The following is a 27,450-nucleotide window of genomic DNA, read 5'->3' as shown; positions in this document are numbered from 1 at the left end:
TGCCCTTCAAAGAAAAAACGTTGCCAGTCTTTGTCCAATAGGAACTAATACTATGACTTCCTAGACTGGCAAGGACAGGCTGGTTTAGAGTGCATGTCTGAACAAAAAGTTATTCAAATCCCTTAGCTTCAGTGAGTCTGTTCTCAGTTATTAATTAGGGAAAGTTAGGGAGTTTACAGAAACCCTTCACTAAGTCATAAATAATATTCAGCTGTTAAGTAACTAAAACAGTTGACCTAAGTGTATTCGATCTTTGTGAAGACAGAATCCATTTATCATACTTTAAAATCCCTGTTTTACCTGTGTAGGAAAAGGTACTTGGATCCGTCCTTCTAAAATGTTGTCTGTTGTTATTTCCACTGAGCGTGTCAGCTGGAGGTCCTGCAGCACTAGATGGTATGGAACCTGGGGAAACATCTCTTGAATCTGATGAGCCTACAGGAATACAAATAAGAGTCCACAGAAGCATTCACTGGCAACAGGTGCTGACTGAAGTCATAGCGTATGGCAGGCTTTGGGCAGAGAATGTGACGTCATGCCCTGAAAACACAGGTAAGTGAGCCACCCTTATCGACAGGTCACATTCACACTGTAGTTCCTTTAGTATTTTTCCAGGAAGCCAAACAAGCAACTGTGGGCAGCATCAATTTCAACATAAGAAGAGCACAGAAAACCAACTGGATCCCAAGAGAACCTCGACTAGAATATTCTAGTTTTAAAAAGTGTTTATTTTAACTACCATTCAAACCAGCAATCCCACTACTGACTATATATCCAAAGGGAAAGGAATCATTATATACAAAACATACCTGTGCTCACATGTTTATTGCAGCACTATTCACAGTAGCAAAAATATGAAATTAACCTAAGCATCCTTCAACACCGGATTCGATATAGAAAATGAGGCACATATATACCATGGAATATTACTCAGCCACAAAAAAAAAGAAATCATATCTTTAGCAGCAACATGGATGGAACTGGAGGCTATTATTCTCAGTGAAATAACTCAGGAACAGAAAGTCAAACACCGTAGGTTCTTCTAAGTGGGAGCTAAACAATGAGTGTGCATGGCCATCCGGAGTGGAGTAACAGATACTGTACAATGAAAGGTGGGAGGTTGGGAAGGGGTGAGGGTTGGAAAAATTCCTATTGGGTACAATGTTTACTCTTCAGATGATGGTAACACTAAACACCCAGACTTCACCACTATGCAATATACACATGTAAGAAGCCTGCACTTGCAACCTGTAAATACATAAAAATAAATGTTTTCAAAGTATTCATTTTCTTTCTGTTTTTTTAGTTTTTGAAACGGAGTCTCGCTCTGTCGCCAGGCTGGAGTGCAGTGGCACAGCCTTGGTTCACTGCAATCTCCAACTCCCTGGTTCAAGCGATTCTCCTGCCTCAGCCTCCCAAGTAGGATTACAGGAAAACGACACCATGTTCAGCTAATTTTTGTATTTTTAGTAGAGACAGAGTTTCACAGTGTTGGCCAGGATGGTCTTGATCTCCCAACCTTGTGATCTGCCCACTTCGGCCTCCCAAAGTGCTGGGATTACCGGTGTGAGCCACCATACCCGGCCCAAAAGCATTCATTTTCAAGCTCAAAATATCTTGGGTATAAAACTATGTTTTCCTTAAAGATACAATCCTAAAGGGAACAAATACATGATGTTAAGTGAAAGAGGTCTAACTCAAAAGCCAGTATGATTCCATTATACGGCATCTGGAAACAGGCACAATTATAGGGAACGAAAAGTGATAAGTGGTTGCCAGGGGCGGAGGGTCGGGGAAGGAAGTGACTATAAAAGGATGCAGTGGAGTTCTGGAGGGTGGGGATGGAACTGTTCACATCTTGATTAGGTGATAGATACACAATTACGTGTTGAACTGGATACTTAAAAGGGTAAATTTTTACTCTATTTCAATTATATCTCAATGGTAAAAAAGAGATTACAGAGAATGCAAATTCCTTACATGGCCCTGAAGCTGCAGTTTTCAAACTGTACTCTAAAGGCATCTCAGAGCTTACTTAGGGCTCTAGGGTTGGGGTGTGTGTAGGGAGAGCAGACTTAGGCCTGGCCACACCACCACCCATACTTTCATCCGAGCAGCTCTGGATTTTTTTTCACATATGTAATTAATTTTATATATGTTTATATCCAAGGTTTTATTTTCGGAAAAGTTCTAATAACTAAAACAAAAACAAGAAAAAGGAAGAAAAAAAATTGCCTCAGGGGCACAATAAAGTCCTCCTGAGGTATCAGCTCCCACGAACATGTTGTAACTGCAGAAAGAGTGGGAAGTATGTCTCAGTGTCAGAACCTTGATGAAAAGGTCTGCACCAAGCCCTGCTTAGAGTTCATGCCAGGGGCGGAATGTTGGCAAGATGAGCAGTGCCCAGGGCCCTGAGCCTCCTCGTTCTTGCAGCCAGCTTGTTTATTGAACATGAGGTGATCATTATTTTCCCAGGTCAGGTCAAACCTAACTGGGCAAGAGTCCATAAAAACCTCTAAAATCATATAAAATTTCTCTTTATTCTTAAACAGCTTCCCCCTCATTTCCCAAATAAAAAATGCCTAAGACTCATTTTACTAGACCAAAGCTTGTCTACCAGAAAATCTAGCAAGTTAAATATTGGATCTTAATAAAAAACGCATGGTTCCAGTATATTGGTTGTACTAAAAAATAGTCCACTCCAACAGATCACAGAACTGGAGGAAGAAGAGCCAGAGCCTGCCTGAGAATTCTAAATAACTCCAAGAAGAGAATTCTGATTCCGAGGAGGGCTGCACACCCTTGAAGTTTTTAAAGGAGGTGGGTGGGGTGGTCCAGCTGCAGAGCTTCAACGGCTGCCTGACCCAAGAACCCCTGCAATGCCTGCCATGAGCCCAGTAGTGGCTGCACTGAGCTACCACACTCCCAGACCACCTATACCCACCAAGATGTCACCCTCACTCTCTGTTGACAGTCCAGCTGAGGTTTAAGGAGAGAGAGGGGCCAAAAGAGTTACGCCATCTTCTTTTATTATGGCCCAAAATGGATAAAATTTACCATCTTAACCATTTGTCAGTGTAAGTGAGCCCTCAGTCCCACTGCAGGTGAGTTTCACAGGTTGACTCCACCAGCCATGGATCAAGTGTTATATGGTTGCTGACAGGTACTGTACAATTAAGCCGAGGATGGCCGTGTCTATATTGAACATACACAGGGTTTCTTGTCATTATTTCCTAAACAATACAGTGTAACAACCATTTACAAAGCATTTACACTGTATTGAATATTAGAAGTAATCTGGAGATAATTTAAAGTAAAAGGGAGGATGTGGGCAAGTTACATGCAAATGGTATCCCCCCACTGTTTTTTTTTTTCTTACCGTACACTATGAAGGGTTAAAGTGCCCCATTTTACATCAAAGACTTAAGCATCCATGGATTTTGGTGTCTGAAGGAAGGGGTCCTAGAACCAATCCCCAGACACTGAGGGATGACTAGATAGTGTAGCAGTGTTAGCCACAGGCACATGGCTGTGCAACAGATCTTCTGAACATTTTCATCTTGCAAAAGTGAAACTGTATCTAAGAACAACAGCCCTTTTCACCTCACCCCACCCCTCCTGCAGCCATCATTCTGCTTTCTGTTTGTAAGAGTTTTACATGGTATTTGTCTTTTTGTGGTAGAATTATTTCACATAGCATAATGTCCTCCAGGTTCATTCATGCTGCAGAGCATGTAACAGGACTCCCTTCCTTTTGAAGGCTGAATACTATTCCACTGTATGGATCTGCCAGATCTTCCTTATCCATCCATCTCCAGCAGGTATTTCAGTTGCTTCCACCCCTTGGCTTTATAAACCAAATCTGGATATGCCTGTAGCTATATCCATCCATCCTCACAACCCTCTCTCCTGCTCAACTCCCCACCCCAGCCTGCTCTTTCAGTTGACTCCTTTATTTATTCTGTCCCATCAATCTCTACCCATCTGGTGATCATCCTACACACATACCAAACATACTTTCCAATCTACCTTTAAAAAAACAACAGCCGGGCACGGTGTCTCATGCCTGTAATCCCAGCACTTTGAGAGGCTGAGGCGGGCAGATCATGAGGTCAGGAGATCGAGATCATCCTGGCCAACATGGTGAAACCCCATCTCTACTAAAATACAAAAAATTAGCTGGGCGTGATGGCATGTACCTATAGTCCCAGCTACTCTGGAGGCTGAGGCAGGGGAATCACTTGAACCTGGAAAGCAGAGGTTGCAGTGAGCTGCGATTGCACCACTGCCCTCCAGCCTGGTGACAGACCGAGACTCAGTCTCAAAAAAAAAAAAAAAAAGGATAAAACCTGAATTGTAACTGACAAATTGCTACAGACTCAGTGCTCAGTGTAACAACTCTGAAAGGTAAAAACTCCAGGGCACTCAAGCAGAGGGGGCTCCCCTCTAATACTGTGAGATTCAGCACCAGGAGTGATCAGGTTTCTCAGTAAATATCTGACAAGCATCCCCTCTTGCTTCTAGCACGGCACAGTCAGACCGGTATGTCAAAATTAAGCATAACTGGCGGAAACCCAGAGGTATTGACAATAGGGTTCGTAGAAGGTTCAAGGGCCAGATCTTGATGCCTAACGTTGGTTATGGGAGCAACAAGAAAACAAAGCACACACTATCCAGTGGCTTCCGGAAGTTCCTGGTCCACAACGTCAAGGAGCTGGAAGTGCTGTTGATGTGCAACAAATCTTACTGTGCTGAGATTGCTCACAACGTTTCCTCTAAGAACCGCAAAGCCATTGTGGAAAGAGCTGCCCAGCTGGCCATCAGAGTCACCACCCCCAATGCCAGGCTGCACAGCGAAGAAAATGAGTAGACAGCTTATGTGCACGTTTTGTGTTTAAATAAAACTGGCATCTTCCTTCCTTGAAAAAAAAAAACACTCTTGGAACTAATAAACGATTACAGCAAGATTGTGAGATACAAAGTTAACATACTGTTGTCAACTGTGTTCCTATATACAGAAATGAGCAAGTGGAATTTGAAATTAAAAACACGGTATTATTTATATTAGCCCCAGCAAAACAAAATATTTAGGAGAAAATATGTATAAGATCTATACGAGGAAAATGACAAAATCTTGATAAATGATATCAAAGAAGAATGAAATAAGTGGAAAGATAGTCCAGGTTCATGGACAGAAAGACTAAATACTGTCAAGATGTCCATTCTTCCCAACTTGGTGTACAGATTCAATGCAATCCCAATCAGTATCCCAGCATGCTATTTTGTGGATACTGACAAAATGATTCTAAAGGTTATACGAAGAGACAAAAGATCCAGGATAGCCAATACAATACTGAAGAAGAACAAAGTTGGAGGACTTGACACTGCCTAAAAGACTTACTATATAGCTATAATAAAAGCCTTACTATATAGCTATAATCATCAAGACAACATGATATTGGCGAAAGAACAAATAGATCAATGGAAGAGAATAGAGAGCCCAGAACTAAACCCACATAAATAGTTAACTGATTTTTGACAGAAGAGGAAAAGTAATACAACAGAGAAAAGATAGCCTTTTCAACAAATGGTGCTATAACTGGCCATGCACATGCAAAAAATAATAATAATAATCTAGACACAGACCTTACACTCTTCACAAGAATTAACTCAAAATGGATCACAGGCCTAAAGGTAAAATGCAAAACTACAATACCCCTAGAAGATAACAGAGAAATAAATAACCTAGGGGATGGCAGTGACTTTTTAGATACAACACCAAAGGCACAATCCATGAAAGAAAATAATTGATGTTGGACTGCATTAAAAGTAAAAAGTTCTGCAAAAGACAATGTCAAGAAAATAAGCCGACAAGCCACAGACTGGGGGAAAGTATTTGTAAAAGTCACACCTGATAAAGGACTTGTTTCCAAAATATACAAAGAATTTTTAAAGCTCAACAGTAAAAAAACAACCTGATCAAAAAATGGGTTTAAGACCTTAATAGATACTTCACCAAAAAAGACATACAGATGGCAAATAAAAATATAACAAGTCGCTCCACATCATATGTCATCAAATAAAAACAAGATGCCACTATATATATATATTAGAATAGCCAAAATCTAGAACACTGACAGCACCAAACGTTGGTGAGGATGTAGAGTAGCAGGAACTCTCATTCACTGCTGGTGAGAACAAGATGATACAGCCACTCTGGAGGACAATTTGGCAGCTTCTAACAAAAGTAAACAATTTTACCATTTGATCTAGCAATCATGTTGTTTAGCATTTGTATTCGTCCATTTTCACCTTGCTGATAAAGACATACCCAAGACTGGCAATTTACAAAAGAAAGAGGTTTAATCGCCTTACAGTTCCACATGGCTAGGGAGGCCTCACAATCATGGCAGAAGGCAAGGAGGAGCAAGTTACATCTTACATGGATGGTGGCAGGCAAAGAGAGAGAGCTTTTGCAGGTGAACTCCTCTTTTTAAAATCATCATATCTTGTGAGACTTATTCACTATCATGAGAACAGCAGGAGAAAGACCTGCCCCCATGATTCAACTACCTCCTACTGGGTCCCTCCCCCAAAATGCGGGAATTCAAGACAAGATTGGGTTGGGGACACAGTCAAACCGTATCATTCCGCCCCTGGCCCCTCCCAAATCTCCTGTCCTTACATTTCAAAACCAATCATGCCTTCCCAACAGTCCCCCAAGTCTAAACTTATTTCATCATTAAATCAAAAGTCCATAGTCCAACATCTCATCTGAGATAAGGTTAAGTCCCTTCTGCCTGTGAGCCTGTAAAATCAAAAGCAAGTTAGTTACTTCCTAGATACAATGGGGATATAGGCACTGGATAAATACAGCCATTCCAAATGGGAGAAACTGGCCAAAACAAAGGGGCTACAGGCCCCATGCAAGTCCGAAATAAGGCAGGGCAGTCAAATCTTAAAGCTCCAAAATGATTTCCTTTGAATCCATGTCTCACATCTAGGTCACGCTGATGCAACAGATGGGTTTCCATGGTCTTGGGCAGCTCTGCCCCTGTAGCTCTGCTGGGTACCGCTTCCCCTCCGGCTGCTTTCACAGGCTGCCATTGAGTGTCTGTGGCTTCTTCAGGCATGCATGGCACAAGCCGTCAGTGGATCTACCATTCTAGGGTCTGGAGGACAGTGGCCCTCTTCTCACAACTCTACTAGGTGGTGCCCCAGCAGGGACTCTGTGTGGGGGCTCTGACACATTTCCCTTCTGCACTGCCCTAGCAGAGGTTCTCCATGAAGGTCCCATCCCTGGCAAACTTCTGCCTGGGCATCCAGATGTTTCCATACATCTTCTGAAATCTAGGTGGAGGCTCCAAAACCCCAATTATTGACTTCTGCACACTCACAGGCTCAAAATCACCTGAAGGCTGCCAAGGCTTGGAGCTTGTACCTTCTGAAGCTGGGGCCCAAGCTCTGCATTGGTCCCTTTCAGCCATGGCTGGAGCAGCTGAGACACAGGGTACCAGGTCTCTAGGCTGCACACAGCACGGGGACCCTGGACCCGACTCATGAAACCATGTTTTCCTCCTAGGGCTCTGGGCCGGTGATGAGAGGGGCTGCTGTGAAGACCTCTGACATGCCCTGGAGACATTTTCCCCACTGTCTTGGGGATTAACATTCACCTCTTGGTTACTTATGCAAATTTCTCCTCAGAAAGTGGGATTTTCTTTTCTATTACACGTCAAGCTGCAAATTTTCTGAACTTTTATGCTGTTTCCCTTTTAAAACAGAATGCCTTTAATGGCACCCAAGTCACCTCTTGAATGCTTTGTTGCTTAAAAATTTCTTCTGCCAGATACCCTAAATCATCTCTCTCAAGTTCAAAGTCCCCTAAATCTCTAAGGCAGGGGCAAAATGTCACCATTCTCTTTGCTGAAACATAACAAGAGTCACTCTTGCACTAGTTCCCAACAAGTTCCTCATCTCCATCTGAGAACACCTCAGCCTTGATTTCATTGTCCATATCATTATCAGCATTTTGGTCAAAGCTATTTAACAAGTCTCTAGGGAGTTCCAAACTTTCCCACATTTTCCCGTCTTCTCCTGAGCCCTCTAAACCATTCCAGCTCTTGCCTGTTAAAGCCAGTTCCAAAGTGGCTTCCATATATTGGGGTATCTACCGTAGCACCCCACTTCTGGTACCGATTTACTGTATTAGTCTATTTTCAGGCTGCTGATAAAGACATACCCAAGACTGGCAATTTACAAAATAAAGAGGTTTAATCAACTTATAGTTCCACACGGCTGGGGAGGCCGCACAATCATGGTGGAAAGCAAGGAAGGGCAAGTCACATCTTACATGGTGGTGGCAGGCAAAGAGAGAGTACAGTGAACTCCTCTTTTTAAAACCATATCTTTTGAGACATATGAGACTTATTCACTATCACAAGAACAGCATGGAAAAGACATGCCCAGTGATTCAACTACTTCCCACAACACATGGGAATTCAAGATGAGATGTGGGTGGGGACACAGTCAAATCATATCAGCATTTCACCAAGGAAGTTATAAACTTATATATACATAAAATCCTGCACATAGATGTTTATAGCAGCTTTATTTGTAACTGCCAAAACTTGGAAAAAATCTTAAAGGAAGCAACCAAGATGTCCTTAAGTAGATGAATGGATTAATATTGTAGTATAACTTCAGCAAAGTCTCAGGATACAAAATCAATGTGCAAAAATCACAAGCATTCCTATACACCAATAACAGACTTAAAGAGAGCCAAATCAAGAACAAACTGCCATTCACAATTGCTACAAAGAGAATAAAATACCTAGGAATACAGCTAACAAGGAACGTAAAGGACTTCTTTAAGGAGAACTACAAACCACTGCTCAACAAAATAAGAGAGGACACAAACAGATGGAGAAACATTCCATGCTCATGGTGAGGAAGAATCAATATTGTGGAAATGGCCATACTGCCCAAAGTAATTTACAGATTCAATGCAAGCCCCATCAAACTACCAATGACCTTCTTCACAGAACTGGAAAAAACCACCTGAAACTTCATATGGAACCAAAAGAGAGTCCACATAGCCAAGTCAATTCTAAGCAAAAAGAACAAAGCTGGAAGCATTATACTACCGGACTTCAAACTATACTACAAGGCTACAGTAATCAAAACAGCATGGTACTGGTACCAAAACAGAGATATAGACCAATGGAATGGAACAGAACAAAGGCCTCAGAGGCAACCCCACACATCTACAACCATCTGATCTTTGACAAACCTGACAAAAACAAGCAATGGGGAAAGGATTCCCTGTTTAATAAATGGTGTTGGGAAAACTGGCTAGCCATGTGCAGAAAGCAGAAACTGGACCCCTTCCTGACACCTTACACTAAAATTAACTCCAGATGGATTAAAGAATTAAGCATAAGACCCAGCACCATAAAAACCCTAGAAGAAAATCTAGGCAAAACCATTCAGGACAAGGCATAGGCAAGGACTTCATGACCAAAACACCAAAAGCATTGGCAACAAAAGCCAAAATAGACAAATGGGACCTAATCATACTCCACAGCTTCTGCATGGCAAAAGAAAACAGTCATTAGAGTGAATCGGCAACGAACAGAATGGGAAAAAATTTTTGCAATCTACCCATCTGACAAGGGGCTGATATCCAGAATCTACGAAGAATTAAAACAGATTTATAAGAAAAAAACAAGCCCATTCAAAAGTGGGTGAAGGATATGAACAGACACTTTACAAAAGAAGACATACATGAGGCCAACAAACATATGAAAAAATGTTCTTCATCATCTCTGGTCATTAGAGCAATGCAAATCAAAACTAAATTGAGATACCATCTCACGCCAGTTAGAATGGCGATCATTAAAAAATCTGGAGACAACATGCTGGAGAGGATGTGGAGAAATAGGAACACTTGTACACTGTTGGTGGGAGTGTAAATTAGTTCAACCCATTGTGGAAGACAGTGTGGCCATTCCTTAAGGACCTAGAAATAGAAATTCCATTTGACCCAGCAATCCCATTACTGGGTATATATCCAAAAGGTTATAAATGGTTTTACTATAAGGACACATGCACACAAATGTTCACTGCAGCACTGTTTACAATTGCAAAGACCTGGGACCAACCCAAATGCCCATCAATGATAGACTGGACAGGGAAAACGTGACACATATACACCATGGAATACTATGCAGCCATAAAAAACGATGAGTTCATATCTTTTGTAGGGACATGGATGAACCTGGAAACCATCATTCTCGGCAAACTGACACAAGAGCAGAAAATCAAACACCGCATGTTCTCACTCATAGGTGGGTGTTGAACAATGAGAACACATAGACACAGGGAGGGGGGCACTACACACTGGGGTCTGTTGAGGGGAAACAAGGGAGGGACAGCAGGGGCTGGGGAGTTGGGGAAAGATAGCATGGGGAGAAATGCCAGATATAGGTGATGGGGAGGAAGGCAGCAAATCACACTGTCATGTGTGTACCTATGCAACAATTTTACATGTTCTTCACATGTACCCCCAAACCTAAAATGCAATTTAAAAAAATACTGTAGTATATCCAGACAATGGAATATTATTTGGTGCTAACAAGAAATGAGCTATCAATCCCTGAAAAGATATAAAGGAAACATGCATGCAAATAATTAAGTGAAATAAGCCATCTGAAAAGGCTACATACTGCAGAATTACAAAGGTATGGCATTCTGGAAAGGCATAGCTATGAAGACAGTAAAAAGATCAGTGGTTGCTAGAGGCTGGGGGAAGGAAAGTAAAGGCAGAGAGTGTATACAGAATCTTTAGGGTAGTGAAAATATTCTGTATCATGTGGATACATGTCACTATATATTTGTCCAAACCTAGAGAGGGAACACAGAGGTAAACTATGGACTTTGGGTGATGATGATGTGCCAACACAGGTTCATCAACTGTAACAAACATACCCTTTGCTGAGAGATGTTGATAACGGGGAAGGCTCTGTACATGTGGGCACAGGAGGTATATGGGAAATCTCTGTACCTTCTTCTTAATTTTGCTGAAAGTCTGAAACTGCTCTAAAAAAGTAGTCTTAAAAACAAACAAAAAAGACTCATGAGTACTCAAAAGAATTAGAAGCAGGGTCTCAAAGAAATATATGCATATTCATGTTCACAGTAGCATTACTCACAATAGCTAAAATGCGGGAGCAATGCAGGCATCCAGTGGCAAATTAACAGATAAATAAAATGCAGTATATACATACAATGGAATATCACTCAACCTTAAAAGGAAAAAAATTCTGACTTGTGCTACAACATGGATGAACCAAGATATTATGTTAAGTGAAATAAGCCAGTCACAAAATGACAAATATTGTATAATTCTACTTATATGAGGTACCTAGGTAGTTAAAGTCATAGAAAAAGCAAGTAGCACATTGGTTGCCAAAGGCCAGAGGGAGGGGAAAATTAGCAGTTAACTGTTTAATGGGTGTAGAGCAGGGGTGGCCAATATTTTGGCTTCCCTGGGCTACACTGGAAGAATAATTGTCTTGGGCCACACATAAAATATATCCACACATCCCAAATCTAACGATAGCTGATGAGCTAGGAAAAAAAAAAAAAAAAACCTGCAAAACATCTCACAATGTTTTAAGAAAGTTAATGAATCTGTGTTGGGCTGCATTCAAAGCCGTCCTGGGCTACATGCACCCACAGGTTGGACAGACTTGCTATAGAGTTTCAATTTTGCAAAATGAAAAGAGTTCTATAGATGGATGGTGGTGATAGTTGCACAACGTGAAAAACATTCACTTTCTTTTCTGTCAGAAAAAGAATAAATACTAGCATTAGCTTGTATGAGCCTATAAGCCTTCTAGAGCAACATAATATATAAGAAACTAACCCATGTTATTAAGGGGACGTGGGAGCTGGGCACACGGGAAAAGGATGGGAGCACGACTTCACTGTATACTCCCTCTAGTTTCTGAAACTTATAAATTAATGGTCTATTCAAAAATCTAAAAAACAAAACACAACCCTGGATACCACACCCCTATCAAGCTACTACCTCTACTGCTCTGTGTCCTTTCGTGTAACATACTTGCTCGTATGGTCTGTTTCTTCAGCTCCCATTCATTTCATTCCACCACAATCTAGTGTCCAACCCCTTGAGCCATGGAAAGTGCTGGTTATTCTCCAGCTAATCAATCACCCCCACTCTGCCAAATCCAACATGCACTTCTATGAGCTCATGTTGTAAGAATTCCACACGCTTGACTCTTCCCTCTGGGAAACCCAAACTCCTCGGTGCTATGCTGCCTCCTTCTCCTGGTTTCCTTCCCTCTCCACCAGCTGTCACGGCTCCTCCCTCTCTGTAAGACCTCTGAACATGGCAGGACCTAGAGCTCTGACGTCAGTCCTCTTCTCTTTGTCCCCTGCTGTAGATGTCACCTCCAGGCTTCAATCTCTCAAATGTGCATCTCTCGCTTGATATCCTCACTAAGGTCCACAACTGTCTATAGAACATCCCAAACATACCCAAACAGAATGCTGCACCCCATCCTCATGCCTGTGCCTCCCAAGTTTTTCCATCTCAGTACATGGTACCACTGTCAATTCAGCTGCTTAATTCAAGCCCAACAAGGCAGCTTCCATTCCGCCACTTCTCTCATCCCACTACCCCCATATCCAACCAAAGCACCAAGTCCTGCCGGCTCACCTTACAAGGATCCTACATCTGCCACTTCTTTTCACCTTTATTACCAACACGCCTGTCCAAGCCCCCATGTGAGTTTGCCTTGACTACTGCAGCAACATCTGAACTGCTGGTCCTGCTGCTTCCATTTCTGACCCTCTATAATTCATCCTCCTCCCAGAGGCAAAATCATTTTGTTAAATGTCCTGTCAGTCCCCTGGTGGTGGTGGTGGTGGAGTCTGTAAGAAGCTTTGACTGGCCTTCTAATACTTTTACAAGATCTCGATTTGGCTGTGGCCTATAAGACCCTGCATGTTCTGGCTATGCAATCTCAATTTATATCACAGTCTTGGTCCCCTAGTTGCCAGGCCCCAAACATAATGGCCTTTCTCAGTTCCCAACACTCTCTCACCTCATGGCCTTTGCACCTGTTTCCACTGCCTCCTTCCCCCTGATCCAGCTCCATCTCATCCTTCATGTCTTAGCTTATATACTCAGCAAAGAGAACTTCTCCAAATGCCTCCTCTAAAATGCTTCCTTTGGCCTCTACCCACCCACTCCACCACACTGCCTGCCTTTTTGCTGCCAGAGCACTCATCACCATCAGCAGTCACCATATTTATATTTATGACTTGTCTCCCCAGTTAGTATCTACCCTACTTGAGAGTAAGACTTGTGTCTACCTTACTGATATTGTAGGTGCTATGCTCACCATAGTGCCTGTCTCAGGAATAGGCTCTCAGATCAAATTTGTTCAATCCATCAGTAAAGATCAACTAATTAACTTATAAACCAATGACCTTCCAAAGCATTGGCAAGGGCTTATCCAGGTCAGCCAGAGGTCCTAATCCAAGCAGGACTAAGGTGGTTTGCACTGGATTTCAACAATGGTGAAACATGTTTCTCCATCATTGTAAAATAACAACACATTCCTTTGGAAAAACACAAAGAAACTTGAAGTATTCAAACAATATCCTTGAGCCAATACCATGCCTCAACATTTCAAGGCATATACACATATGCATATACATGCACGCACACAGGCAAACACACACACACACACACACACACACACACAAATTTTTGTAGGAAAGGGAGGAAGAGATGAGAAACAAAAACACACATTTGGTGAGCCTCACACAGTTTTTCTTTTTCATTTTTTTGAGACAGAGTTTCACTCTTGTCACCTAGGCTGGAATGTAATGATGTGATCTCAGCTCACTGCAACTCTGCCTCCCAGGTTCAAGCAATTCTTCTGCCTCAGCCTCTGAAATAGCTGGGATTACAGGTGCATGCCATCATGCCCAGCAAATTTTTGTGTTTTTAGTAGAGACGGGGTTTCACCATGTTGGACAGGCTGGTCTCGAACTCCTTACCTCAGGTGATCCACCTGCCTTGGTCTCCCAAAGTACTGGGATTACAGGTGTGAGCCACTGTGCCCAGCCTGTTTTTTTGTTTGTTTTTTTTTTTAAGAGATGTGGTCTCACTCTGTCACCCAGGCTGGAGTGCAATGGTGTGAGCACAGATCACTGCAGCCTCAAACTCCTGGGCAATTAAGCCATCTGCCTGCCTCACCCTCCCAAAGTTCTGGGATTACAGGAGTGAGCCACTGGGCCCAGTCTCATAAAATTTTTAATAAAAGGCACATCATTCACTCGAGTCAATAATTCCCCAAAATATTTTGGCTAAAGGCTGTACGCAGTGGCTCACGCCTGTAATCCCAGCACTTTGGGAGGCCAGGGCAGACTGATCATTTGAGGTCAGGAGTTTGAGGCCAGCTTGGCCAGCATGGTGAAACCCTGTCTCTACAAAATTAGCCAAGCGTGGTGGCACATGCCTGTAATCCCACATGCCTCCCAGCTACTCAGGAGGCTGAGGCAGGAGAACTGCTTGAACTCAGGAGGCAGAGAGCGCAGTAAGCTGAGATCGCGCTACTGCACTCCAGCCTGGGCAATGGAGCAAGACCCTGTCTCCAAAAGAAAAAAAATTTTTTTTGGCTAAAATCAAAGGAGTCCCAAGGAAGGCCTAGATCACAACAGAGTGAACCTAGTAGTGTTCAGAAAAGGTTAGATTATCTGCCACAGAAATAAAATGAGTTTCAAATATTAAAACACAGGAATGTAGCCGGGCGCGGTGGCTCAAGCCTGTAATCCCAGCACTTTGGGAGGCCAAGGTGGGTGGATCACTAGGTCAAGAGATCAAGACCATCCTGGTCAACGTGGTGAAACCCCGTCTCTACTAAAAATACAAAAAGTAGCTGGGCATGGTGGCGCATGCCTGTAATCCCAGCTACTCAGGAGGCTGAGGCAGGAGAATTGCCTGAACCCAGGAGGCAGAGGTTGCGGTGAGCCGAGATCGCGCCATTGCACTCCAGCCTGGGTAATAAGGGCAAAACTCCATCTCAAAAAAAAAAAAAAAAAACACATAGGAATGTAAACAGTTCCGATGAATAAAAAGAAGCCCCTAAAAATCTTTCTGTTCTGCCAGAGCAGAGTAAGACCAGCAAGGTCATATACCCAGCACACACACTCTAGCTGTTCCTTCCCTCCTCATTCCTAGTGATCCTCTTACAGCAGCTAGCGGGCCTTACCATTGCATTGAGCTGGGAGTTGCTGGCCTGCGTAATGCCAAGAATGTTGGTTGTGTGCATCACTTCAACTGAAAAACTCGGCAGCCAGCTCGCAATCCGAGATCCTGAAGAAAACAAGAATCCAGCATTAAGTTTCAGAGCCCTGACTCTTTCCCCTATCATCTGTTCTCAGGCAGCCGCTGTAATGGCTGGTGTTCAGTGTGTGCTTCCTGTATGGCAGGCCTCTCGTGCCAAGTGTTCCACGTGGACTAGCTCATTTAATCCTCACTACACCCCCCATGGTACCTCCTATTATCATTTTCACTGTATCCTTCTTAAAGATATGGCTCTAGTACCCTTGGTCTTTGGTCTCTGAAGCACTCAGAAGTTAGGGGGCTGGTCCAAGTTCATACAGTTTAACTATGATGGCCAAAATGTGAAGCCACACAGGCAAGCTCTAGAACCCTTCACTGCTGAGCTCTCCTGCCTTCCAGGAGGACTGGATCCAGCCCAGCCCAGCGTCGCACACTCAGCCTGGGAGAGGAGGAAGTTTTTCAAGGCTCTAAAGCTTCTACGACACATGAGCTCTGGCTCCTCTCTTTCATGCTCTACACAAATGACTATTCATTTGGAGGCATTTTCACATTTACTTTCAGGAAGTATTTTTCCCTAAATCTTAAAAGTCTTCGTTTTCTGATTCAAAATTCTTCTTAAATTGTGCTATTTTACAACACAGGCTTGTGGACTAATGGCACCAAAGAGTCTGCTGCTTCTGTTATTTTCCAAAAAAAAAACCAGGAGCCCAAGATACAACAGCACCAAGAATCAGCTGTAAAACAAACCAGTATCAAGCTACACATTTCAGGCTGCTTTTCATTCCTTCACAAAGAACACTGATCCATGGAACAAAAATGCAAGTGGAACAGCCATCTCAAAGGTCTAGTCAAACAAAATGTACCCATTTAAGAAATGGGTCTTGTTTTATATGTATTAACTAGGGAGAAATAAAGTTCATTTTATCTATTTTAACTAAATTTTTAGTAGTCATAAATCATAAAATAATGGATTACATAACCAGGTCTCATCTCCAATATTGCTAGTATATTTCAGAAGTTTTACCCTTCATTCGCAGGCACCAAATTGGGTCCTCCATACCCCTCCAGCATTCTGGGCTGAGCCAGCCAAGCAGCCCCATCTACTCTTCTGGGATATGTGACTCTATTCCCCCCGGTCCTTTCTTTGAAGGATTTCACCAACATGACACCACCCCCACTGCACCCCATTCTTGAAACTCAAATCAGGGATGTGAACAGCACTACTGCTAACAAAATTCCAGGGATGCTTGTGTTACAGTAATAATTATAAACACAAACTCACAGAATTTAGTGATACTGGACTGATGAAAATCAACAGCAGCTCAATGTGAATTAAGGAAGGATGATAAACCAGACCCTGATACAATCATAACCTTAGAATTTTACATGTGATTTTCATTACAACTCCTTTTAACACTGCTGAGAGGCAGAACATTTATATTTTATGAACAAAGCAATAGGGTTGCAGCTCTGATTCTGCTTGTGGTACTCACTAGAAAGGCTTCTCAATGATAGTTCATTATATACTTAAATGCTACACAAATGCAACACATAATGAGCAAAGGTTAACTACTGAGCTGATTAAGTGTACTCCTTGAGGACATGGTTGATTCAGTTTTACTTCTCCACTCTCCTTCCCCATCCCACCCATGCTGACATGGAATCTAGCAAAATGCCTGGCACCCCTCTGTTGGTTCTATCTCTACCTATCCATCCATCCATTTCACCTAAACACTTTCAGTCAAAATTGAAATACAGTCAATGCATAGCTTAACAACAGGGACACGTTCTGAGAAATGTGTTGTTAGGCAATTTCATCATTGTGCAAACGTCATAGAATATATTTACATAAACCTAAATGGTATAGCTTACTACACACCTAGGCTATATGATATAGTCTATTGCTCTAGGCTACAATCCTATATAGCATGTACTGTACTGAATGCTGCAGGCAATTGTAACACCGTGCTAAGTATTTGTGTATCTAAACATATCTAAAAGGAAACATACAGTAAAAATATGGTACATAAAAAACAAAAAAGTACACCTACATAGGGCACTTACCACAAATGAAGCTTGCAGGATTGAGGCTGCTCTTTGTGAGTCAGTGAATGGTGAAACGTGAAGGCCCAGGCAGGACATTACTGTATGCTATTGTAGATTTTATAAACACTGTACATTTAGGCTACACTAAATTCAAGAAAAAATGTTTTCCTTCTTCAATAAACTAAATTTAGCTTACTATAAATTTTTTACTTTATAAACTTGTTTTAACTTTTTGACTCTTACAGTAATACTTAGCTTAAAATCCAAATACCCTGTGCAGCTGTATAAAAATATTTTCTTTCATTATATCTTTATTCTGCAAGTTTTTATATTTCTAAAGGTTTTAATTTTATTAAAAAAATTTTTTTGTTAAAAACTAAGATACGCACATACACATTAGCCTAAGCCTACACAGGTCAGGAACATCAATATCACTGTCTTCCACCTCCACCTCCTGTCCCACTGGAAAGTCTTCAGGGACAGTACAAGCATGGACCTGTCATGTCCCAGAATAACAATACCTTCTTCTGGAATACCTCCTGAAAGACCTGCCTGCGGCTGCTTTACAGTGAATTTTTTTGTATGTAAGTATGAGTACACTTTAAAATAATGATAAAAATTATAGTAAAACCAGGCCACAGGAATTTTTTAGGTCCATTATCATCTTATGGGACTACTGCCATGTATGTGGCTTGTCATGGACTGAAATGTCGTTATGGAGCACATGACTGTATAATATTAAACTGGTCCGTACAGGGTAATTTATAATTAAAACAGTATCTGCTTAGGGGAGAACACCCCTTAGGTATAGTTTTAGAGGTTGAAACCAACTAACCATCGAAATGGAAGAAGTGATTGTGTTGGTTTAAGCGAGGTCTCCCTTCGGCTGCTGCTACAGGAACCAAATTCTCATCCAAGTTCTCTCCTTGATGGTCTTCCCTGACACGATTATTGTCGGCGATATTAAGAGACATTCTGCATGTTGGACAGGAGGTGTCCTGTTCTAGCCAGGAACGAAGACAGGAGCTACCAAAAAGTCAAAAAGAAGATACATCAGCAACCTTGATTGTGCCTTAGCACACTTTATGAGAATTTACCGGAAGTACTCTGGATGTATTAAATGTGCTCCAATTTCATTTTCTCTCTACCACTAGTGAGATGTAAGTGTTGAAAAGCATTTATGGACATTACCTCTTTGCCCTACTATACTTCTAGCATGTCCTGCTGGGAACATTAATTATTATTATTATTATTATTATTATTTATTTTTTTTTTTTTTGAGACGGAGTTTCGCTCTTGTTACCCAGGCTGGAGTGCAATGGCGCGATCTCGGCTCACCGCAACCTCCGCCTCCTGGGTTCAGGCAATTCTCCTGCCTCAGCCTCCTGAGTAGCTGGGATTACAGGCACGCGCCACCATGCCCAGCTAATTTTTTGCATTTTTAGTAGAGACGGGGTTTCACCATGTTGACCAGGTTGGTCTCGATCTCTCGACCTTGTGATCCACCCGCCTCGGCCTCCCAAAGTGCTGGGATTACAGGCTTGAGCCACCGCGCCCGGCTGGGAACATTAATTATTATATGAAGTCATCTACCAAGTTCCTGGTTGTGACCCCTCTTCAATGGGACTTCCTAGCATGGCTCACCATCTTCTTGTCCAACTTCATTGGGCTACTTCAGAATCCATGTGGCTGAATCATCCAACACCCTGGCCTCTCATGTCCTTGAGTTCTCTACTCTGACGCTCGTCTTTCACTCTGCTTTAGCAACCACAGTCATAACCATGGCCCTGTCTTCAAAATCTTGATGTCAAAAATCTCACTCACTTATTCAAGCTCCTCTCCTTTCCACTCACTTATCTGGCACCAAACTTGCTAATACCTCCTATTCGCTTCTTCCTCAAGCATGACAGCCCTACAGGTCCCTACCTCCCCCCTCCCCTGGCTAACCTTTAAACTCTCCTCTCCATTCACCACCTCAACGTCTTCCACCCTCTTCTCTTTGCATGCTGCTTTCCCAACAAGGCCGAAGCTTCTTTTGCTCTCTATCAGGAGATGATAATGCCTTAATTATGGGAGACACTCACTAAATACTTAAGGTGTCCATTAAAGGAAAGGGTACTAGAGTAAGAAGCAAAAAATGTGAGATCTGGTCTCAATTCTTCCACTAACTAGATGTGTGATCCAGGCAGTCTCTTCAACCTCTCTTGACTAGTCCTCTCCACTAAAGAAAGAAATGGCTAGATGAATTAATCTCCAAGGTCCTTTCCATTTTATGAGAATTTGTTATCTTTCTCTAAGGGCTCAAGTAGGCACTGAATAAAAATGCTGTGTCTTCTTTTAAATATCTATGAACATGTGTAGATAATAAAGGTATAAAGGAAAACCTCACCATAATACAATAACCCTCAGAGTCTCTAGCAACCAAATGGTACGTAAGTAATAGGAGTTTCCTAGAGGCCAAGATGGAACTACTACTTACTATCTCTGTGTCATGAGAGTATGTGACAGTCATGTTCCAAAATAATCTCATCTGTCTTTATGTGCAAACCCAACTCTATCACATTTTGCAATAATTAAGTATCTATAATTTGTCTGTGGTAATTTAGTTAAATAAATGACTTTTTTAAAGTCCACTTCCCCTAGTGACACCCTTAAATCACACCACTAGTATAATAAAATTAGCCTTGTGGGGGATTACAAAAGTATGTAAGATCCTTGCCTTCCAATAATGCTACACTGTGACGTACTGTTTATAAGCAAATCTAAATTTATTTCATAGACCGTAAAATCCTCTCACATTAAATGTAACAGCCTAAAAACTCCAAGGTGAGTACAACTAATTATAATTTTCCATTAAAAATAAAATGCTAGAGTCCTTAACTGAGAGAAATCAAACTTTGGAGAGAAAACAGATCTGCTCACTGGACTCTGAAATGTTGCAAAAATACCCTCTGTAGCAACAAATTACCTAGCTATTGTGTCTGCTAAGACTATAGACATTATCACAAATTAAAATGAATTTTCCTTAGATCCTCAGCACACAATCTATTCCTGAAGCTACAAAGTAAAGCAAACCAACAGCACGTTCTAACAACTATTTGTTCACTCAACCCAAGGCAGACAAGTGTTTTAAAATTAAATCCTAACTCTTAAGCAACCACTGAGTAAAGAAGAAATCACTTAGAAAATGAGACACTTTGAGACAAATGAAAACAAAAACACAACATACTCAAACTTGTGGGATGCAGTGGAAGCAATGTTCAGAGCCAAACTGGTAGCAGAAAATGCCTAAAAAGAAGAAAGCTCTCAAATCAGAAACCTAACTTTATGCCTACAGAACTAGAAAAAGAGCAAACTAAACCCAAAGCCAACAGAGGTATCTAGAGTAACCACAGAGACAAAAAATAGAATGGTGGTTGCCAAGGGCTTTGGGAGGAGCAGAGCGGGGTGCTTGCTGTATACTGGAGACAAATTTAGTTTCATAAGATGAAAAAGTTCTGGAGACAGATAGTGATGAAGGCTGTACAACAATGTGATTGTACTTCATGCCACCAGACTATCTACTTAAAAACGGCTAATGGTAAATTTTATGCTGTATTTTATCAGAATAAAAAACTATATTTAAGTATTATTACTAAAAAACAAAACAAAATCCACCATAATGAGATAATACTTCATACACATAAGAATGGCTATATCAACAAAAATAGAAAATGACAAGTGTTGGCAAGAATATGAAGAAACTAGGCTGGGGGCGGTGGCTCATGCTAGTAATCTCAGCACTTTGGGAGGCCAAAGCAGGAGATTACCTGAGTCAGGAGTTCAAGACCAGCCTGGCCAACACGGTGAAACCCCGTCTTTAAAAAAAAATATATGAAGAAACTAGAACCCTCAGGTATTGTTGGTGGGAATATAAAGTGATACAGCTACTGTAGAAAACAGTTTGGCGTTTCCTCAAAAGTTAAACATAGAATTATCATATGACCCAGCAATTCCACTCCTAGGCATATACCCAAAAGTGAAAATAAGTCCTGAAACAGATATTTCTTACAAGTGAATGTTCCTAGCAGCATTATTCACAATAGTCAAAATGTGGAAACAACCCAAATGTTCACCAATGGATGAATGGATAAACAAATTGTTTAATACATAAAATTATTTAAATTCACCCATTAAAAAGTAATGAAGTACTGATACATGCTACAACTTGGATGACCTAAAAAAATACTAAGTGAAAGAAGCCAGTCACAAAAAGTCACATGTCATATGATTCCTTCATATGAAATGTCCAGAATAGGTAAATCCACAGAGACAAAAAGTAGATGGGTGGTTGCCAGCTGATGGAGAAGGAAGGAATGGAGTGCTTACTTACTGACGATGGGGCGGTATTATGGGGTGATGAAAAGGTTTTGAAAGTAGCGAGAAGGGTGGTTGCATAACATTGTGAACACACTAATAGCCACTGAACTGTACACTTTAAAATGGTTAAATTGTATATTATCTGAATTTTGCCTCAAAGAAATTAAATCCTAAAATTAATCTAACCATATGCTTGAAGATATTATTTCTGAGCTAAAATAGAGTTATTCTGAGCTATTCTTCCCAACTAGCCTCCAAGCTCCTTAGGGACTAACCGAAATAATTTTGAGAAATGTGCACAAATTCCCTGGTCTTCCCAACCTCAACAAACAGCATCACTCTACACCCAATTCCCAAGCCGCACAACTGGAGAAAGCCTGGCACCTCTTTCACTCCTCACTTTCCCTCAGCCAGTCTAGCACCACATCCCTCCAGATCCCCCCAAATCTGTCTTCTCACTAACTCTTCTTCTACCACCAGAGTCTAAGCTACTCTCTCTCTCTCCTTTTTTTTTTTTTTTTTTGACGGAGTTTCATTCTTGTTGCCCAGGCTGGAGTGCAGTGGCATGACCTTGGCTCACTGCAACCTCTGCCTCCTGGGTTGAAGGGATTATATTACCTCAGCCTTCCAAGTAGCTGGGATTACAGGTGCTGCCACAAGGCTCGGCAAATTTTTTTGTATTTTTAGTAGAGACGGGGTTTCCCCATGTTGGTCAGTCTGGTCTCAAACTCCTGATCTCAGGTGATCCGCTCACCTCAGCCTCCCAAAGTGCTGGGATTACCCCTGAACCACTGCAGCCATTACTAACCAATCCCCCTGATCGTCTCAAATAGCAAATCTTACCTGCCAATCCTTACTTAGCCTTCAACAGCATCTCACCACTCCCAATGGTCCTCCAGACCCTGCCTATGTGTCTTCTGCCTCAGCAGACACCCCTTTCCTTTACTCTCTGGGATTTCCCACACAGCTTCTCTTTCAGTCTCTTCCATTTCTTCCTGCTGCACAAATGCTTCCTCTGTCTCAAGTACCTAGTACCACCTGATCTCTCATTTTGCTGACTTAATTCCTACTTATCTTCAAGAGTCACTTCCTTCAAGTTGGAGTTGGAATCCTTTGTTACAAGCTCTCAAGAACCATGTTCCTTTGCTTTAAAGCACTTAACTCATTGACACTTTAAAATTCGTAAATCTGCCTGGTTCATTCATGTTGGACTCCTCTATTTGACCATAAGCTCCAGGAAAGCAATGACCAGACTGGTCATTTTCATTTTTTCCCCAGAGCCTAACACAGCACCCAGTACATTAAAAAAAAAAAAAAAAAAAAAAAAAAACATAAGCTCCAGGAAAGCAATGACCAGACTGGTCATTTTCATTTTTTCCCCAGAGCCTAACACAGCACCCAGCACATTAAAAAAAAAAAAAAAAAAAAAAAAAAAAATCTGCCAACAAATGTGTTAAGTTACTGAGATTCTAGCTCCAAAGCCCTATATTAAAAAGAAGAAGAAAAACTCTGAGATTGTAAAATAAGAAAGGAAGATTAAAGATTCAAAGATCCGAACTTTCCCAATATGCAAAACTGAAAACACACACAAAAGGACAAAAGCTAACCTCAGGGTCCATCAACATCAAACACCAGGCCTATACACAGAGTCATTTACGTGAGACAGACAGAGGCCCAATGATATCTTGGATCTACTCCCATTCAGAAGGATTACTGAAGAGATTATTTTGTAATCCTGGATGACAGGCACGCTCTTCTGTGCTGGTTGGTGGTCCTGGTCTAGTTCCCATCTCAATCCACTTCTCTGGTGTGCTTTTAGGCTTGAGGGTATGTACAAAATGCAAAATTATATATTCTCTCTCCCAGTTAGCTAACAAGCTGTTTGAAAGCAAGGAATCCTCCCAATCCTTTCTTTTAAATCTTACAGGCCTATTTACTGTACTTCAGAGCTAAAATGGAGAAAACATATTATGAAGACAGCTAACATATCCAGAAATTAAGATGGCAAACTATGGCTGGGAAACAGTCCTATGATGTAGGGAAGAGGCTAAGTAAGGCACAAAGAAGGAGACCCAAGAGCTTCCCAGAACACTCAGTGCCAGCAGCAAGGCCAGGCTGAGGTAATATCCCCACTCCTCCACTAGGATGAGTCTCAAGCCTGGGTACAAAACACACCCGCACGCCCTGGACAGAACACCGGTCCCACACGGCCCTTCACAAAGCTCCTACTTGTGGAAAAGATGTCCACAGGGCAATTTCCGCGCAGCCTGCATCGAGTCCCAGCAGATGGCACAGTCGTCATTATTGACAGCCAGCTCCTCTGGAGTTGCAACTGCAAACCTGTGGAAACAAAACAAGCCCAGTAGGAACCTTGGTCAGTTCCACACACACTAAACACTTTATAGGCTGCACCTGTATCACAGCACAGTTACAGAGAATGTGTGTTCAACAGAACATGTCTGATAATCAGAAATAGAATTTATCTTCAAAGCCCATTAAAAAGTGAGTGAGAAACTTATGCACAGGAACTCTGTCTTAATAATGGTTGCTGTTAGTCAAGACCTTGGAGACCGTATCTGGACATATCAGAGGAGTAAGGCCCCCAGAGATCCAAACTGTGTCCCTAGGCACAAAGAAGAGATCCAAGCTGTGCCCCGGGTGCAAAGAGGATACCCATTAATCTTGCACCTCCAAGTGTGGTTTAGTCTCAGCTTGGCAAAAGAGTGCCTCCTTCAGAACTACAAACCACTGCTCAACGAAATAAGAGAGGACACAAATAGATGGAGAAACATTCCATGTTCATGGTTAGAAAGAATCAGTATCATGAAAATGCCATACTGCCCAAAGTAATTTACAGATTCAATGCTATCCCCATCAAGCTACCAATGACCTTCTTCATAAAACTGGAAAAAAACACTTTAAACTTCATATGGAACCAAAAGAGAGCCCGCATAGCCAAGTCAATTCTAAGCAGAAAGAACAAAGCAGGAGGCATCACACTATCAGACTTCAAACTATACTACAAGGCTACAGTAATCAAAACAGCATGGTACTGGTACCAAAACAGAGATATAGACCAATGGAACGGAACAGAGGCCTCGGAGGCAACACAACATATCGACAACCATCCCATCTTTGACAAACCTGACAAAAACAAGCAATGGGGAAAGGATTCCCTGTTTAATAAATGGTGTTGGGAAAACTGGCTAGCCATGTGCAGAAAGCAGAAACTGCATTCCTTCCTGACACCTTACACTAAAATTAACTCCAGATGGATTAAAGACTTAAACATAAGACCTAATACCATAAAAACCCTAGAAGAAAATCTAGGCAAAACCATTCAGGACATAGGCGTAGGCAAGGACTTCATGACCAAAACACCAAAAGCATTGGCAACAAAAGCCAAAATAGACAAATGGGACCTAATCAAACTCCACAGCTTCTGCATGGCAAAAGAAAACAGTCATTAGAGTGAATCAGCAACCAACAGAATGGGAAAAAATTTTTGCACTCTACCCATCCGACAAAGGGCTGATATCCAGAATTTACAAAGAATTAAAACAGATTTATAAGAAAAAAACAAACAAGCCCACTCAAAAGTGGGCAAAGGACCTGAGCAGACACTTTACAAAAGAAGACATACATGAGGCCAACAAACATTTGAAAAAATGCTCATCATCACTGGTCATCAGAGAAATGCAAATCAAAACTACGTTGAGATACCACCTCACACCAGTTAGAATGGCGATCATTAAAAAATCGGGAGACAACAGATGCTGGAGAGGATGTGGAGAAAAAGGAACACTTGTACACTGTTGGTGGGAGTGTAAATTAGTTCAACCATTGTGGAAGACAGTGTGGTCATTCCTTAAGAACCTAGAAATAGAAATTCCATTTGACCCAGCAATCCCGTTACTGGGTATATATCCAAAGGATTATAAATTGTTCTACTATAAGGACACATGCACACGAACGTTCACCGCAGCACTGTTTACAATTGCAAAGACCTGGAACTAACCCAAATGCCCATCGATGATAGACTGGACAGGGAAAATGTGGCACATACATACCACGGAATATTATGCAGCCATCAAAAACAATGAGTTCGTGTCCTTTGTAGGGACATGGATGAACCTGGAAACCATCATTCTTGGCAAACTGACACAAGAGCAGAAAATCAAACACCGCATGTTCTCACTCATAGGTGGGTGTTGAACAATGAGAACACATGGACACAGGGAGGGGGGCACTACACACTGGGGTCTGTTGGGGGGAAATAGGGGAGGGACAGTGGGGGGTGGGGAGACATAGCATGGGGAGAAATGCCAGATATAGGTGAAGGGGAGGAAGGCAGCAAATCACACTGCCATGTGTGTACCTATGCAACTATCTTGCATCTTCTTCAAATACACCCCCAAAACCTAAAATGCAATTAAAAAAAAAAAGAGTGCCTCCTTCAATGAGGTTAAGTATGTATGTGTAAACACTCTTGTGCAGAAAACAACTGAGACCCACTGTTCAGGAAATGAACAGGGCAGAAGCCCAATGAAGCGTCTATTTGATAATAATGACAATCAAATAACGATGAATAAGGGCCTAATCCTTACTGAGCACTATGTGCCCACTACCATTCTAAGTACATGAATTATTGCGCCAAATTCTCCCAGTAGTTTAGGCAGAAGGTTCCGTCATCATCCTTAATTTAGAGGCAAAGTAAATTGCCCCAAATCACACAGCACCTAAATGGGGATTCACGCCCAGGCAGTCTGACTCCAGAGCCTCTCCTCTCCATCACTCTGTTAAAAGTGTGCGAACATACGTTCTGACATCTGAGATCTGCTACTATTAAAAACTGAAAATGAGTAAACTTAGGCAACATCAACTTGTGCTTCCTTACCTGGCCTCCATGTTCCCAACCACACGCAGATAGTTCTTGTGCCGACGAATTCGACGCTGCACCTCATGAAACAGGTAACGCAACTGCATAAAGATGACCAGGCTGGCCATGGATAACCAGATGTTGCCAAATAACTTAAACAGAGAGAAAGAGAACACAACACACAGTAAAAGTCAACAGGAACTTGCTAGTGAGGAAGGTGCAGTAGGCAGCAGAAGCTCTTAACTATTGGTGAAGGTGAACTGCAGTGTCTCTCAGAAAGGAAATACACAGATTTATCATATGATTTAAACAATGCACATGCCTGTCAGCCTAAGTGTTCCATTGCCAGCCATCTTTCCTGGGAAATTCATCAGAAATGGAAAAGCTTTACGCAAAAAGATGTCTATCCATGCAATTACAAAAGAGAAAATATGACAATAAACAAAATGCCCAGCAGAACAGATTGTAAACTCAAAAACTGTGTAATTATATACTCATTAATTACATTTATTATACTAAACAACTACATATTATTATTATATTTGTATAAATGACAGTTCTAAAGGTCAATTATATGGGAAGATAGTATTAGATAAATGAAAAAAGTATTAAATAAATGATAAAGATATAACTATCTTTATCAAACTAATATATGATAAAAAATATTAGGTAAAGATGTGAAATAGTAAACAACTGAATATAACCTAAATAACCCATTGTGGGATGCGGTTCATTAAATCATGGTATAGTTATCTGATGAAATTTTTATCCTGAAAGTATTAAA

The 27,450-nt window shown here is 41.5% G+C and overlaps 1 protein-coding gene across 1 annotated transcript in view; it reads right to left on the bottom strand.

Annotated features, from left to right (window-relative positions):
- Positions 1 to 27,450, bottom strand: part of AMFR (autocrine motility factor receptor) — a 56,189-nt gene that overhangs the window by 6,109 nt on the left and 22,630 nt on the right. The window contains exons 7-11 of the mRNA XM_003943454.4: positions 26,685 to 26,818; positions 24,017 to 24,127; positions 18,264 to 18,454; positions 15,309 to 15,412; positions 301 to 435 (exon numbers count right to left, since the gene is read on the bottom strand). Coding sequence (XP_003943503.1) covers positions 301 to 435; positions 15,309 to 15,412; positions 18,264 to 18,454; positions 24,017 to 24,127; positions 26,685 to 26,818 — 675 coding nt within the window. The remainder of the gene's footprint in view (positions 1 to 300; positions 436 to 15,308; positions 15,413 to 18,263; positions 18,455 to 24,016; positions 24,128 to 26,684; positions 26,819 to 27,450) is intronic.

The sequence above is a fragment of the Saimiri boliviensis genome, chromosome 1 (genome assembly GCF_048565385.1).
Source record: "Saimiri boliviensis isolate mSaiBol1 chromosome 1, mSaiBol1.pri, whole genome shotgun sequence".
Lineage (NCBI taxonomy): Eukaryota > Metazoa > Chordata > Mammalia > Primates > Cebidae > Saimiri > Saimiri boliviensis.
Note: the sequence above shows the minus strand (reverse complement) of the source record. Positions and strands in the feature narration are given on the sequence as shown.